At 34.3% G+C, this 16,760-nt stretch overlaps 1 protein-coding gene across 4 annotated transcripts in view; it reads right to left on the bottom strand.

Annotated features, from left to right (window-relative positions):
• The window catches only part of PRKN (parkin RBR E3 ubiquitin protein ligase), a 706,049-nt gene that overhangs the window by 351,088 nt on the left and 338,201 nt on the right, over window positions 1–16,760 (bottom strand). For all 4 annotated transcript variants that reach the window (XM_051811267.1, XM_051811264.1, XM_051811266.1 and 1 more), the window contains exon 6: window positions 10,776–10,891. In XM_051811267.1, the coding sequence (XP_051667227.1) occupies window positions 10,776–10,891 (116 nt within the window). The remainder of the gene's footprint in view (window positions 1–10,775; window positions 10,892–16,760) is intronic.

Here is a 16,760-nt window from a genome sequence, read left to right as displayed (position 1 = left end):
CAGAGTGTCTGAGGCTTAAGGAGGTAATCAGTTCTTACAGAGAAGAGTTCAACAGCCTTGGCATTCACACCTGTAGGACCTGGTAAGGAGCAGTTTATACAGCTGCATTATCATAACTATTCTTTGCTAGCCACAGAACCCACAAATACTAACAATAATGCTTACTTGAAACTTTCTCCACTCCCAGGGACCACTATGCTTGCCTTTCAGAGATGGTGAAGAAACTAAAGCTTTCATGAAAAATCAGTTTCATTTACTACCTACTGCAGAATTTTGATTCCTGTTTAAAATGTATCTTTTTAATTACAATTACTTTAGCACAAAAATATGCCCCCACAAAACAATAAAACTATTTTGGGTTGAAATTATAGACATATTTGAAGGACAAGACAGAAAAAGAACTATTTCTTGAAAACTCAGTGATGGAAGCCTTTAAAATGCTTTTTCTCTCTTCTTATTTTGATATTTTACTTTAAACACAAGACTAAATTACAAATGCTTGAACTGAATAAATGATTTTTTGAAGCTGTTTTACTTTTATATAACCAGATTGAACCACATTGCAGCTTTACTCTCACCACATGCTTCCTGATCAGGACACGGTCTGACACCTTTTGAGGCATAAATAGTAAAAGTGAATAGATAAAACTTATTTTGTGAGAAAATCCAATAAACATCAGCAAGTTTAGAGACTCCATAGGGAGCAAAAGCATAGTCTTGCTCCTGAGTGTATTTCAAGATTGACATCAGCATTGTCAATCCATTTGCAAGGACAGGTTGGCCAGATTCATAAAGGTGACATCTCTGAGTGCAGTCAGTTTTGCTGTACTGTGTATCTCAGCAGGCTGGTCCTGGGTTTCTTGGCAACTTTTGAATGATACTGCTTTTAGTGGTCACAGAGAACATACCTTCTGGGAAGCGGTTTGACTGTTCTCTTTGTTGCTTCAAACAAAACAAAGAGGAATTTGTAAAATGCAAATGGCATTTGCATGCCAAAAGAGTGCTGTCTGGCTCCTGCTTTACCAGAAATATGAGCAGATTTGTCTCCTGTGCAAAGTGAAATAAGAACAGGGTAGTTGGGAGTGTGATGGGGGGGAGAGGGGGCAATGGGGGCAGGGGGCAATGGGGGAATGTTTATAAATGTAATGCACTTCAAATAACTAAGGATTGCTTACAGAGAAGAATCAGAGTTCCATTTTACTTAAAAAAACCATGTAGGAGTACACACCCTCTGAGTGAGACAAAATTGAAAGTGACTCGGAGGAGGCTGTGCATTCTTCGCACAAAGAAGCAGCACTTATACTAACTCGTATTCAGCAGAGTAGGAAACATTTTTCTCTTATCTTGCTATCTGGCAACCCACATTTTCTCTACTATTTTAATCACTATTCACTAATACTGAACTCTTCCAACAGCCTGTCCAACTACAGTCACAGTCGATCTTCAGAGATCAACTGTAAGACTTACTTTCTCTGCAAGAGAAAGTTGTGTTAGTGTAATTGGACAAATATTTAAAAAAAAAATCAAACACTTTTGATAGATAAGTATGCTTGTTTTCATTCTGCTTACTCCATTTCAGAGTGTGGTGATAAGGAATTACTTTAACATAAACTAAGAGAAACACATTAAGAGAAATTATAAGTCTTAGCATAGGAGTTTATACCAATATACAAATGTGGTTTTATTGGTCTCATTTTTTTTGTAGCATTCTCACGTTGACACGCCAGTGTAATATCACTACCATTTACAAACTTGTACTGGGAAAATTATCATTCCCTTAATCAAGTATGTTTTCATCAGTTTTAAAATGTCTGCATGTACCTCCCTTCACTTGTCACATTGACTGAACTTAAAAAATTTTGATTGATTTTGATTATGATTTATTTCTTGTCATTTTCAAACCACACTGCTAATCAGCATCTTTTTGCACCAAGTTCATAACAGCTATTTATAAACAATTTAACTTCACTTTGTCTATGTTTCAAGTTCCACTATGGGACTTCACTTCATATGCCCCCGGCTGACTCTGCCCTGGATTTTCCCTCTAAAAGGAAAATTTAGTTGTACTGATAACTTAGTTGATAAAGAATTTAGTCCATCAAAGCACAATTTCCTCTAAAATTTTTACTATCATTTATCATTATACAACCATGACACTATTATCACAATTATTTAGTATTTCAGAATTGCTACGTCTTAAAGTAAACACCTACTTAAGTTTATTAAATGAAGTTTTATACAAATACATTCATCTGGAGGAAGAAGGAATTTCTCTGAACATCTAAAAAAATTAGAACTCTACTGGTTTTTCTTGCAGAACAAAATAAGGAAGAGACTCTTTGTGGGCTGGCTTCAGAAACTGTCTCATCTTCAGAGTCAAACTTTAACAACAACAAAAGAAATGAGGGAGAGGAGGGAACTATGAATGATCACGGGCTGCTTAAAAAAAAGAAAAAAAAAAGTAATTCTAATTATTAAATTGCATTAAAGTTCCATCAGGACTGTAAAACATGGAGAGCTTTGCATGCTTGGGGGTTTATAACTGTAAATAGAAAATGTGTGAAATACTTTCCCTTTACTCATGTCAAGCAGTACAGTGCTATGACAATTTATTCTACACCATGGCTCAAAGAGAAAAAAATGCAGTAACTCTCCCTCTTTACTATATGTATACAAGTGAACATATTTGTCACACATATTTCTCAATCCCTCCCTGTTTTCCAAGACAAAATCTGTACCCAGATGCCCCTGAATGTGGTATACATCACAAATATGATTCTATAATTTGAGAGTAGTACGTTGCCCCAGACATCTATTGAAAGCAATGCATGAACACTTGCCATTGTAGTTCATACACATTATTTTCCTAAAACGTTTATTTGAATTAGGCATTTTTGAAATCTGGTAACAATTCCTACAGAGCTTTTTCACTGAGGAATCTAAAGACTCTTAAAGATATTACGTAGGACAACTGTCACTGTTCCATATTACATCATTAAGTGACTCTATGAAGTGCCAAGCAACATTTAATAAAGTTCCCTACATACTATGACAGGTTCTCTATCTTATGAATAGTTCTTCATGTGTTTGATTTCAGAAATTACAACATGGTACATTTGCCCAATTTGCCCTCTTTTCAATTTTTGCTAAGTTTCTGCAAATAAAATGATTCTGTTGTGTGTATATTTAGGTTTTTGCTGCCAGGCACTTTCATTCTTTCTGGGACATTTTCACTTTTGTTTCTCTATGCTGTAAATGCCAACCACATCTTCCATAAGCACACACCCCCCCCCTTCTCTACTTTCCAGTTTTTGCTAAATTACAATGATCAGAGTTTAACAATACTGCTATAGCAGATGTTAGTGATCTTGCTATGATTTTATGACTCAAAAATAGCCTAAAAAATATAAACCATAATGGAAAGCAAATGCTCATATTACTTTTCTCTCTACAGTGCTTTATACAGCTAAATAGACAGAGAATTTATTTTTCTGTGTATCTAAAGCTACAGTTAAATTCATTCTATGAGATTTTATCCAAGACATAGCATCCTAAAAGAATTATTCAATTATCAATGTAAATGCTAACAAATCACTCTTTATGATTTTCTGTCAGAAACAGATTTAATAGCTTTATTTCTTCCATGTTAAACAATTTTATTACAAAGTCTTCAAAAAATTAGGTTTTAATGGACTTAATGTTCACCATTTTTCAATACCCTTCATAGGAGTGCTTAGCAATTTACTTATTTTTATTTGACTTCTGTTTCAATAACAGCCTACACTCTGTACATACTTTTCAATTCATTGAGTTGTCTGTATCTTTTCAGTTTCTTTTGTCCTAGTGGAATGCATTTCTTTCCTAAACAACAATTACTGATAAAAACAAAAAAAATTATTTTCTCAAAACTAAACTCAATTAAATAGATACTTATTAGTAGCAACTACGATAGTTTCTGTTCTACACACATTCTTTCTCTCTATGACTCTGAAAATAAAGAATAAAAAAAAGAGACTTGGACAAAACTGAATTTGGGAAAATTAAATGGAGGAGATGTATTCTGTCATATGAAGTTAGAAATGCCGATTACATAAATCAATTCATAATAGAAATAAAATTCAGCTGTGATAGTTTCAAACGCTCATAGCAGAGGTTGTTTCAAAAACACTTATATGTATAAAAAAACTTAGATATACCTATATGTACAAATATATATATAACTGTAAAAAATCAGCAATGAGTCAGGACACTCCATCCCATGAGTCCTTCATACCTGTGATAAGTTCTTTCAGTTCAGCAGAAAAATGAATTTTCTGCTTTTACTACTTCAGCTGATGTTCAGTTAATCAGGAGAGAGTAGTTTTGCCCCCAAGTAGCAAAAGAGTAGCTGTGAAGGGGCCAGAGCTGGAAAAGCTGGAAATATCCAACACATACACTTCTCATTTGATTCTGCGGATTGTCTCTCGGAGATGTGTTAGATTTCAAATCTGCCTTGATACGGTATAAACAGTACATAACTGTGCATAAAATGGTAAGCAGTACACATTCTTCACAAAATCAGCTTCTTAGAGAAATAAATTAATATATATAAGTTTAAAAGACGTTACTTTTTTCCTACATGTTATCAATCCACATGTGTACATATATAATTGTGTGTATATACACAACTAAAATGCAATGCTGTATCTGAACTACATTTGAAAACAATTTTCACACAACAAAGACAAGTTACTTCTCTGTATTTAAATTTGTTTCCAAAAATGTTTGTCTCCCATCGTCCATCAATGATTCATTAATGACACACTGAATATTTGTTACTAAATGTCAATTCATTAAAAACATTAAAGCAGTGACATTTTTTTAAAAAGGACAGACTTCTCATTGTTGCACTTGCTTTTGTAAAATTTTCTTCATCTGTCAAATATTCGCATTCAATTCCTTATTGTCACCAATTTTAAAAATATGATAAAAGAAAGTCAGAGACAATAGAGGCAATGGTACAACAGCTCTCAGTTTATTGAAGTGCAAGATTAGCCAAACTGCCAGCTTACCGCAGAGAGAAACAGCTGATGTTCCTTCCATAAAACCTTCCCATAATACTTCAATTGAGACCTCAAAGAAACATCTCTCTGCAATTTGTTCACCTTGTTCATTCAGGTCTCAGGTCTCTGCTGAGATGATGAGGATTTCTAATTAGTATAATCTGTGATGGTGTCTCTTTGAAATATAGATATTTCTTCAAAAACAACTGGATTGTGACCTCCAATAACATTTCTCATAGGTCACTACACTACTATCAGAAGGTGATAATATTCAGCTATTACTGACCTTGCCAAAACTAACCAGAAATGAAAATTTTTTATCTTCTGTGTTAAGGAATTAATTTTAAAAAGAAAGAAAAAAAAGTCCCAGACACCTGAACCTGCAGATGTCTATGAGAGAAAAGGCATCCTGTGGGCTTGCAAATTTCAAAAACATCTCTATGAATAACATTTTACAAACATTTGCTACTCTGCTTTTCTTAGACATTGCAAATGAATTCTAACTTTAACATTTAAACTTATAGTACTTGCACAAAAATTAGAATCATTAGCAATCATTTTTCATTGATTGCTTATATGCAAGTAGTCAGACTTCCTCAGAATATTTTGCAAGTGAGAAAATGAAATCTTGGATGTGGTATACTTGGATACCCGATACACTAAAACTACTAATTCATCCAAATCCATTAACACTTTAAAGCCTTTGTGTCTTGCAACATGCATAAAATATATAAGCAAAGAAATCTGCAAAAACAGTTCACTGTATTAATCATGCCATGGATAAGAATGGCAAAAAAGATATAACATCTAATATAGAGCTTTTTGATAATATTCTGCAATCTGCAGGCTTCAGGTGACATATCGAATGAAAAATGAAATTGATGACATGTATTGTATCCCATATGATTCTGGAGATGTACATTATTGAAATAATTCAATATAGAAATAAAATTCACTTTGACTACCATAAAAATTCTCAGCCATGCCTGTTTTAAACACACATAAACATACCATAAGTGATATATATCTATATTCACAAACACAAGGGCAAGTGTAAAAAAAAAAAATCAGCAGGTAGTCAACACATTCCCTTCAATTTGTCCTTTCTGTCAGCTGTACACTAACACAAATGCCAAGCAAAGGATTAACGTAGAAAAAACTCCACATCATAAAGAGGGAAAAGTAGGCAGGTTTTGTTCTACCAGCTGGAGGGAAAACAAGTACATGCTTTATGTTCAGCAAAGGAAATGAATGAGGTTGCATAAAATCCTCCTCACCTGTCCCCTGCCAGCAAAGGACATGTACAATATGACAGCACAATAGCTTTGCCAATCTATTCAATTCTTCACAGATCTCTTGAAGCTGGAAGGTGTCTCACTGAGATGCAGTTGCAGTTGCAGTGCAGATCTTAATAGATTCAGAGGCAAAACCATAAGAATTGCACTGATGTCCTGTCATTGCCAAAGGGGGCTGCTGCATCCTAGTGATTACCATTCAATAAAAAGGTTAAGGCAACTGAATTTCATGCATGAGGCACATCTTCCAGAAGCCCTTGGTACAAGTCTTTCAGTCTAAAGTCCACAGGGTGCACCACCAAAGAATAAAATACCAATAGAAATGCCAACAAAATGTTTCCTCTGTATGGTTTATCTTGTATCAGAAGTCAAATACTATAGCTGTAAGAAGCAGTATTCTATAGGTTAACTTACTGGGGGAAAAAAAAGTTCTAAACCAATTAGTAACTGTTCTTAGTTTTACATTTGATTAATTTCTTCCTGTAAATAAGTGATTCTTAAGAAATCTCATTCATTTCAGGAACTTTAGGAGAGAAAACAGTAGACATTGTCCCTGATGGTCACAGTGCTTAGACAAATTAGATTTACTTCTTAGCATTATCTTTTCCCACTCCTCTTTGTACTCAAGGTATATAAAGACAACAGAGTGAAATAGGCAGACATTTGGAGCACAGACCACATTATCAACACAGCTCACAGAGAGGGAAAACATACTTTAAAGAGATGAGCTAAATATAGATTCAATAACTTCCTTGGACTATAATGGCTCGAGATGTAAACTTAGAATCTTTTACCCCAGAAGCGAAGAGAAATAGCAATTATAAGTCTACAACAAGGTGATATTTACTCTTCTGAAAAATATCACATGGGCAATGTCTTTTAATGGACACGGTCTGCATTTTCATCTCAGAAAACAGGTCTTCAAATAATAGCAAAATTGACCTGAATCAAATTTGTAGTACAGCTTCTTTACTTTGAAAACGTTAACAGTTCTGAAACAAATCCTTATTAGAAGCTGAATTTTGGAAATTGTCTCTTGAGCTGTAACACTGAATTCAAATAATGAACTAAAGATTCTGGAACTATTTGTGTTGTAAAGATTTTGAAAACCATTGCAGATCTGCTACCTCATATATTTCTTGACATAGTCACTGCTATATTTCTTCTCTAATATTCTTTCCCACTTTTTTTTTTTTTAAATCCAGACTACATTAATACCATATATATTTTACAGGAAGGAAGAAAGGTAAGGCAAATTAATTCAGATGTCTCTGTTTTAGACTACAATTGAAGAAATGCTTTACTTCAGAGCAACATACAACATCAATGCACAATATGGGACAACATGTAGCAGTCAATAAGGAACACGGCACACCTATATCAACAATACTGTCATAAAGATCAAAACCCAAAATATGACATTACAAAAATCCTAATTCCCATAATAAACCTCAGTAGCTGGCCTTTTTTTGGTATATTAAATTCACAGGTAAAAACCACAACTGAAAATCACTCACATATGTATTTATTGAGAAGCAAATTATTCTATCCCTTACCAATTTGGGAACACTACCCCATAAAAATAAAACTCATCAGTCTCAGTCCTGACTCTACAATAAAGGAGATGAGCAAGAAGCAGTGATAAGAGGATGACAATTGCTACTAGAGGGAAAAATTTTCCAAGTTGTACTTTTTCTTCGGAAAAAACAGACTGAAAAAAGGATGGCTGATTAAGAGATCATGAGTAGCTTAGAAGGCCCAAAGTAGTCCCACCAAAACCAGATTAACACACTGTTATGTTAATGACACACAGAGTCATTAATTTTTTATTATTTTAAGGAGATACTGCATTTCCAACAGGACTTCACTTTCTTTCCCTCCAAGTACTGACCTTATCCATTACTCTCCTGCCCATGGAGTCTAATATGATCACAGTCTGAATTGATTTGGCTGAAAAGAATTATGACAAAGACCTTACATTGCAGTTACCCTTGAAGAACAGCTAGCATATGCACTTCTAACTATCACCACTAGCAATATGAAGCTTTCATTTCCAACTTCAGTATTAGGAAGTACAGATAACAGAATAACACATTACAAGACTCCATTGTTTAAACAAAGCAAAACATTCCCTTGTTCAACACTATGAAGAAGGGATTTATTTGATTCAAAAAAAATCTGATAACACAGCAAATACTTCTCCTTCCAGAGAATTCTTTCTACCCATTAAGTGACAGCATGTCCTATGTATCTTTTGCACTTATCTGCATCTGCTGAAAGCTAAAAATAATGGTGCCTTTAGGAATTGTACCCTACTGAGTTTGTGAAAGATGGCGTGAGGCATTTCTGCTCTGCACATTTTATTTTTACACTGCTTAAAACTGCTGTTATTCCTGAGCCTGATTTATGGGTACCCTGGGGTACTCCTAACCCCTTTTGATGTTATTTCTACTGGAAACAGTTGACAAAAGCAGAACTTCCCTCGAGGATTGCACAGTTTTAGTATTTGTTTCAACTTTCAGCCATTTGCTCAACCTATTAAAGCTTCTTCAAAGACATAGAATAGCAACCCATCACCTTGAATGCTACAGAAAAAAAATAAATGCATAAAGGCTGCCAATTCAGATTAACTCTGGTGTAGAAAAATAGAATACATTGGAAGGCATTACACTATATGGAAAACTGCCTATGGATTTAGTATAGCCCTATGAGGGTATTTGGCTCTGAAGTATTTCACTCTGGTGGTCAGAGTTGCATGAACATATTCATAGAAAATATAAACCTAAGGCAATAAAAGTGTTCCTAATGTAAACTTGAGAACGAAAACTGGCAATAGACTTTAACGTTACTTCCACCTTGTATTTTTTCCATGTAACAGAGTACACTACTGCTTTAAATATGATTTTTATGAGGTTTGCTAAAACCATACAAATGCTGTGCCAAGTATCTTGGAGTTTAATTGCTCTGCCTGTGGTGGACTAACCGTCCATGATAAATGGACGGAACCAACTAGATATATGGTGTACAAAAATATTTCAGAAATACATAAACAGTACCTGGTTGCCATCTTTTCCTGTTTTATTTTTTTCTTCAGAATAAAAAGGTAGAAAAATGTATTTTGAAGAACATATATGATTTTTTCATTTTATTATAATGAAGCTAATATAAAGTAATACCTAATGTACTGAATACAGTTAATCTTTTCCACCTGAATGCTACAGAATGATGAAGGTAGGTTTCACAAAATACTACAAACTGCAGAGTGCCCTGGATGCTACTTTTCAACTGCATAAGAGTGTTAGAAAGTAATTGCCAGTACAATCATCTAATGTTTAACTAAAGTTAAAAGATTATGGGTATTTGTGTAATGTCTTGGAGTTATATATAAATATTACAAGAATCCTAGGTTGGAGAAAAGAATTAGGAACTCAAAAAACTGAGCAGAGATTTCATAAAGTAGCCCAAAGATTTTACAATACTTATGCAGCACTGATAATTTATTTCATTGTCCAATCTCTCACTCTTTGCAATGGTCAAAGGCTTACATTTGATCATCCTTGCAACAGGTAAAAGTTAAAATCAGAAACTAAAATAATTTCTTAGTAGTTGAGTCTGCACCCTTGCTGCAAAATGATGAAGTACCAGTTTGACAGAGACCGATATTTAGCCTTTATTTAACCTGTACTTGGGATCCAGTTCTGTGAATACACCGCAGAGGATGCTGCCAAAATCAGCTCTTTCCAGAAGACACACCGTATGAATCAGCAGAGTTTAAGTGTCCCTTCCCATTTCCCCCTTTCGACAACTACCATTTTGCAATTCTGCTTGGTATACATTTTTATGCAAAATATCTCCTAATCAGTAGATAAATGTGTTTCAGGTAATTCTTCACTACAATGGTAGCTGTCTTTTTCGGGCAATTGGTTTTTAATCCATGCATTTGCAAGTAATGGGTATTCTTGAATGTATGAGCCCAAACACCATATGCAAAGATGGATTACAGTATTTAAAACTGCAGTAAACAGAAATATGAGAACAGATGCATTTTACTTTGATTTATAGAACAAATATCAAGAAGTTAATTTCTGCAGGAACAGTGTGTCCCCCTCGAAAATCAAGCTTTCTTTCACAGGTTTCTGAATACGTATTAACAGAAAATATCTACACAGTTTTGCCACTACCTTGAGCACTCGAGGTTTTAGTTAGAGCTTTAGCAGTCAGATTTTTTACGTGCAACACAACTAAGGTACAAAAGTATGAACTGTAATTGTACCAGCAAAACAAAGAACACTTCTGAAAATATGGCCCACTTTTCACCACACTACCAGGGGAAAAAGAATCTATAAAAAGGAAAACAGAGGATAAAAGGCTCTTTGGAAGTGATAAGTACTTTGAAGCACTGAGACTGTGCATCTCTGACACTTTTTGCTGTACTTACCTAATATCAGTGCATGTTATACATGTGATACAGCGACTGTTTGTTGTAACGAGGTTCAAAGCCACGGATGTTTCATTGTCAGTGGTTGGGTGTGCTCCACATTTAAAGTAAAACTCCTGAAATATTGAAGGAGAGATAAAGAGAAGATTATGTACCTGTTGTTCACGTCCTTCCTTTATCTTTGGCTAACTGACATTTGAGAAAACAGACAAATCACCACTTCCAACAGCAAAGGAGGACAATCATTAGGAAAGGTTTACAAGAGACCCTTTCCAAAAATACCAGTCCAGGTGTGTATTTTGTTCAGTGACTTTCCTAGCAAAGAAGATATCTACTTGTGTACTAAATTCATATCAGTGTGACACAGTCTATGATTTTCTGGATTTACAGAAAAAAATTGCTTCATTTAGACTTCATCTAAGTATAGTCATCAAAGGCAAAATACTATAATTGTCAAGATGCATTAATATTTCCACTTTTTCATTATAGATATTAACATTTTCTGAATTCTACAACACAGACTTTTAGCCTTCTGGCCTTGCTTTTTTAATGTTGGTAATCTTTAAGATACAATTTTACCATCACATAAAAGGCAAGCTCTAGCTTTCTTGGAACACATATTACATTTATATGGTGTTCGAATTAAGTTGCTTTAGTCCATACTGCCCTATATAGCCTCTTAGCCTGTCTTCACTAGCATCCTACTTTTCATACAACTGTGTGCTTTGTTCTCTTTTCCACTGCACCCCAGGGAAAGCCATAGGAATCACACCATTCTTTGATAAGATTTTGTTATAAGAGATTGCTTTAAATATCCAAATCACTCTATGTATATGTAAATAAAAGCTGTCTGAAGACATGTGTTTTGCAATAGGAGCCACAGATTACAGTTTGTAGTTTCTTTGTTCCTATGAGACCTTTCTTCCAGTATTGAATTGTGCAGGTTTGTAATGAAAACATAAATACTGGTATAAATGAAGTGTGAATTGGAAGGTAAGGGCACAAAAGCATTGGAAGAAAGGATGAGAAGGCATAAAAGAATGACAAGTGTTGATGGCATAAAGATATTAAGGAAAAAAGATGACTCTCAAGACACCCAGACTTGGGAAAAATCCTATGAAAAAATAGGGAAAACAAACAAACAAACAAAACTGCAGCAACAGAAAAAGATACAGGTAGCGAATAAATCAGCAGCATTTCCTAGTGACTCACAGAGGTGGGACAGGATGAAGGAAAAAAATTAGTTGCTGTAAACTTCTTTAGGGTGAAAAAGTCACATCCAAACCCCAGCATTAAGAACAATCCCAAAGCCATGAAAAAGACCTGCTTGGTGTGTGCTAGTGTCAACTCCAAGTTCCTAGCTAGACTATCTGGACACATATCGTAACACTTGTCAATATATGAATAAAAGAGAATGTGTGGATGAGTGTGGATGAAAAAAATCAGTTCTGATTAATACAAAATCATCTTTCTCTCCATAGAGTTTTGCATTGAGATTTATGACAATACTGTACTAAAATTAGTCCAGACAGGTGCTGTTACTTTTTTAATACCTGCAGCCTTGCAGTAGGGAGTTTTTCATCTGCAAAACAGTTGTCAATTACTGGGTTTGTTTCTTCAGTTGCAATCACTTGGACACATTGTGTATTTCTACATGTGACAAATTCAGTACTATACAGTACTGTACCACTCTAAGGTAGACTCTGGTAACTGGGGACATGAGAAGTATTAATGCAACGTTCGTCCTAGGTTAGTCAACCCTGTTTCTTACAGAAGCACTGATACACGAAACAGATTCAACACAAAATATTCAAACACGGCTATAAGTGAAGGACACAATACCTGAAGCATGTGTAAGTAGCAGTTTAAGAGAAGTATGGGGTAGGAGTACAGTTTAAAGGCAAGCCTATTTTTTAAGCCAACTGTTGACAAAACTTTCAAAGTAGTCACCTGTATATGTTTATATACATCTAAATTTTTTGACACATAAATTATCTTTCTGTCCTGCTTTATAACATCAGGAAATAGTCCCAAGCAAGAAAATATGCTTAAAGTTATCTTTCAACAAGACTTCAGACTTTCTAAGTTTTTGCTCTTGTTCAATACCCAGTTACACACGGAGTTTGTAAATATTAGCTTAACTTGAAGCATTTCAGCTTCAAGAAAGTCAATGGAATACATGAAAACCTTACACAATCTGTAACTTCAATTTATTTTCAACCTTTAAAAACTTATCCATTGATCTTTGTATTATTTGCTAATGGGTTTTGGAGCTTGGGTTTTCTTTACCCTTTAATTTAATTTTACTTTTGTTTGAATTAAATGGTAAGAAGAATTTATTTCAATGCAGAAGTCTTGAAATATATCTCCTTACTTCAGTACATCTTCTGCATGCAGCTAAAAGAATATTGACAACTAACAACTCCAAAACAGGTAAACTACAGGCAAGAAAACATATAAAAGAAAATTAATTTTTGATAAAAGTACTGACCACTATAATAAAATATTATTTGAGTCACAAACAAAAAGAGTAATATAGGTATTAAGCTCTGAAACACTTGAACTAGGTTTAGCCTTTTTTTTTCCTGAACAATATCTGTTTGATGATTCTAATTACTTTTCATAATACCTCACAATTGTTCTTGTCATGAAAGCAACTTGATGAAGATAGAAATTAAATAAAGCAACGCAATTCTTATTCCATGGAAAGACAGACAGACAGCCAGGGAAAAAATAGTCAAAAGTCTTGCGTTACATTCCCAAAATACTTTTGCTGTATTATTAGGAAAATTACTTTTCTGTACTTCTGTTTATCAGCCCAAAAACTGCTTTAAGAAAACTCTTCTACTAATTAAATTTATTATATGCTTTGGTGTTGCTGAATGTAGAACATTATGTAACGTGAAAATACTGTTTAAAATAACAAAAGAAAATATTGCCACTCTCCAAAGCTATTCATTTAAAGACTTCCCGCTTCACTAAACTGCAATTAAAGACAAAGTAAATCTTAATATTAAATGTAAACAGAACAGAGGAAAAAAAAATCCTCAAGATTATGTATCAAGTATTTGTTAAGAAGAAATCCTGAAGATTAAAGAATAAAACAATTATGCAAAAAAAAATGTGCTGAGACTAGCAGTACAGTAAAACTAACCCACTTATAAAATGTTCACCCTTGCAAAATCAAAAGTTGTCAACACAGACAATCCACAGTTCTACAAAATCAACACAACATTCTACAAGTGTAGGCCTGAGATCTCAGTGCTGCGATGGGAGTTTGGAAATACGGGGAGAGATGGGAATCTGGAAAACTCGATATGCTGAGTGCCTGACAGTTCTGGATTAGCGTGGACTCCATTTTCACAATTTTTTTTTCTGTACTAATACACATTCCACTTGTTTAAAGGCCTTTAAAAGTAACGAACTCAATTGAGTTTCCAGTTGTATATAAAAGTTTATGTTGCCTGGTTTACATTGCATAAATACACAATCCATTAATATTTATTTGTTACATCTACCAGATCACCCAGAAATTTAACAGGCTTTTTTATGCCAGGGCATATAACTATGAAGCTATCATGACAGATAACCCATCAGTACAAGTTGCTTCTCATCTACTTCCAGCAGTGAAATTACTGAAAGCAAAATATAGGAGAAAGAGTTTAGCCACTTTTCACTCTCCACCCCTGCATTTCATCAAGCATGTAAATGTAGCTATTCTTTTATTTAGTCCTTCACCCAGCGTTTGATAGCTTAAGGAGGGAAATTTGCTGCATTTTTTAATCCAAATCACTTATGTTCCAAGGTTAATCTCTGAACAGGTATAGAGACCTTGGAGCCAGTAAGTTTAGGACTAACACTCTAATTTTGCCACAGACTGTAAAATTCATACAAACAGTTATTACTTCTTAAAATTGATACCAAAATGTCTCTCTAAACTTAACTTATGCTATATGAGACAATACTTTTAAAATATTAACCTTATAAAAAAACCCTCAAACTTTACAGAATAACAGAAAAGGGAAGGGCAAAAATTTATGCAGTCTCCATCACTATCTGACCACTTCCAATATATTTTAAAATAGAAAAAATAACATTATTCCTCCTTTATGCACTTGCATTATTTGGCACAAAAAATTCTGATGAATGCTTTTTTTTTTAAGTATTTGTGTTGAGCAATAAGGATATCTAGAAATTAATGCAAAAGCTGAGTCAAAATTTAGTGCTTTTCTTAGTTCTGAAAGTGAGTAGTTTTATGTTCACCTTCTACTGCAGTGAGCACCTTTAGATCACTTTCTTGCCTAAAGGCATAGGTCCCATGAAATTGTGAACATTCTATTTAACACTATAAATGTCTTCCTTTTGGCAGTGTATCTGATAGATTGTTATTCAGAGAAGGGAGCAGACATCACTCTTACATACTCTGTCATATTCTTCACTCCTGTTATCGCTTCTGTGTCACACAACATCATAAAAAGTGCACGAGGGAAGAAAAGGTTCAAAGATACATGGTCACTGTTAGCTACTTTTTATGAAGCTCAAGAAGTAAATGCTGAAATTTATCAAAAAAATAACCTTCTTTGATCTTTTACCAAAAATATATCTCTGTAAATTCTTTTCACACAAAACAGGGGTTTACATACCTCTAACTGCTGATGATAAGCAAACTGCCTTCTATATGATCAAGTAACTAACACAAGTAAGACCAAAGACAAAACCACCACAGAGAAGGCAGGGTGTGAAAAACAAAAAGGCCTAGAAGAAACTTTACCCTTTTGATACATACCCAATTTACTGTACTGTCAGGAAAAAAAAAAAAGCATTGCTCTTTTCTAAGAAGTACCAAGATAGCCTGCACCTTCGCTGAGATTCAACATATACACATGAAAATACAGGTTCCTACCCTTTTTTCTCATTCTATGCTGTGTAGGCTGGCTAAAATTCCTAAGGAAGCTCGGCAATATTTCTTTCTCCCAGTTCTTAATAAGCTAGAAAATAAGGTGAGGGTCTTATGGTATTTTTCCCCTGGATTACCTACATGTGTGTTTATTTAGGACTGATAGGCAAAGCCATTTATGAATGTTTTATAGCCACTGAAGGTGTAGTTTTAATTTTTTCAAATTAACAGTACCCTTAAATGTCATTGTAACTGTATCACTATAATTATCCCCCTGAAAGACAGAAAACTTCAATGTCATTGTGGCACACTTCAGTGGTAATGCTTCATTTGCTTTTAAAATTGAAAAATTAAGTAGATATTCAGATATTCAGATATTTCAAATTGAAAGAAATCCACTCCAGAACAGCTATGGAATTAAATATTTCTTCTGGGATGTTCTGGGAAAGGCTGGGCTCAACTCTGGGCAGAGACACTTTCATGCTTCCACATCCTAGAATAACTACAGGCAGTGGCTTTTCGCACCATAGGAATACCTCAGTGGTGAAAACAAATAAATAAATCTAAAACATCACATGTTTTAAAAGCACTGCTTTTAAAGTTAAATAAGTAAAAAATGTTATAAAATTGTTTGAATTATACTGGTTAACCAGTATGAGGAAGGTTTTACAGCCAAAGAATAATTCTTAGAGATTTAATTCCTAAGTGATTTTGTGATAGACTCATGAATGCATTGTATATACAAGACTGCTACACTTTCTTCGGTGAGCCAACAGTACTCTCTGACTTGTTCAAGATAGTGGTAGTTCCCCTATGCACCTCACCAGGTATTACCAAGAACCTCAGATCAGGTACTGAGCATGATGAACATCACCTAGCATCATTTACCTGGTAAATGCTACTCTGCATGGTTTGATTTTACTAAGCAAAGACTCTGAGACCACCTGTTAAGATCAAAGGAAGAAAATTATTAACCATAATTAGATGTTTGCAATAGAATTGGGTTAAGAGTAAAAAAAACCCACATAAATAAAACAAAAGCATTCACATAGCTACCTATATTTCAGACGAAAAATTTCTTCTGTCTC

The sequence above is a fragment of the Manacus candei genome, unplaced genomic scaffold, assembly GCF_025592945.1.
Source record: "Manacus candei isolate 608988 ecotype Guabito, Panama unplaced genomic scaffold, ASM2559294v1 h1tg000081l, whole genome shotgun sequence".
Classification (NCBI taxonomy): Eukaryota; Metazoa; Chordata; class Aves; order Passeriformes; family Pipridae; genus Manacus; species Manacus candei.
The sequence above is the reverse complement of the archived record's forward strand: the minus strand, read 5'-3'. Positions and strand labels throughout refer to the sequence as shown.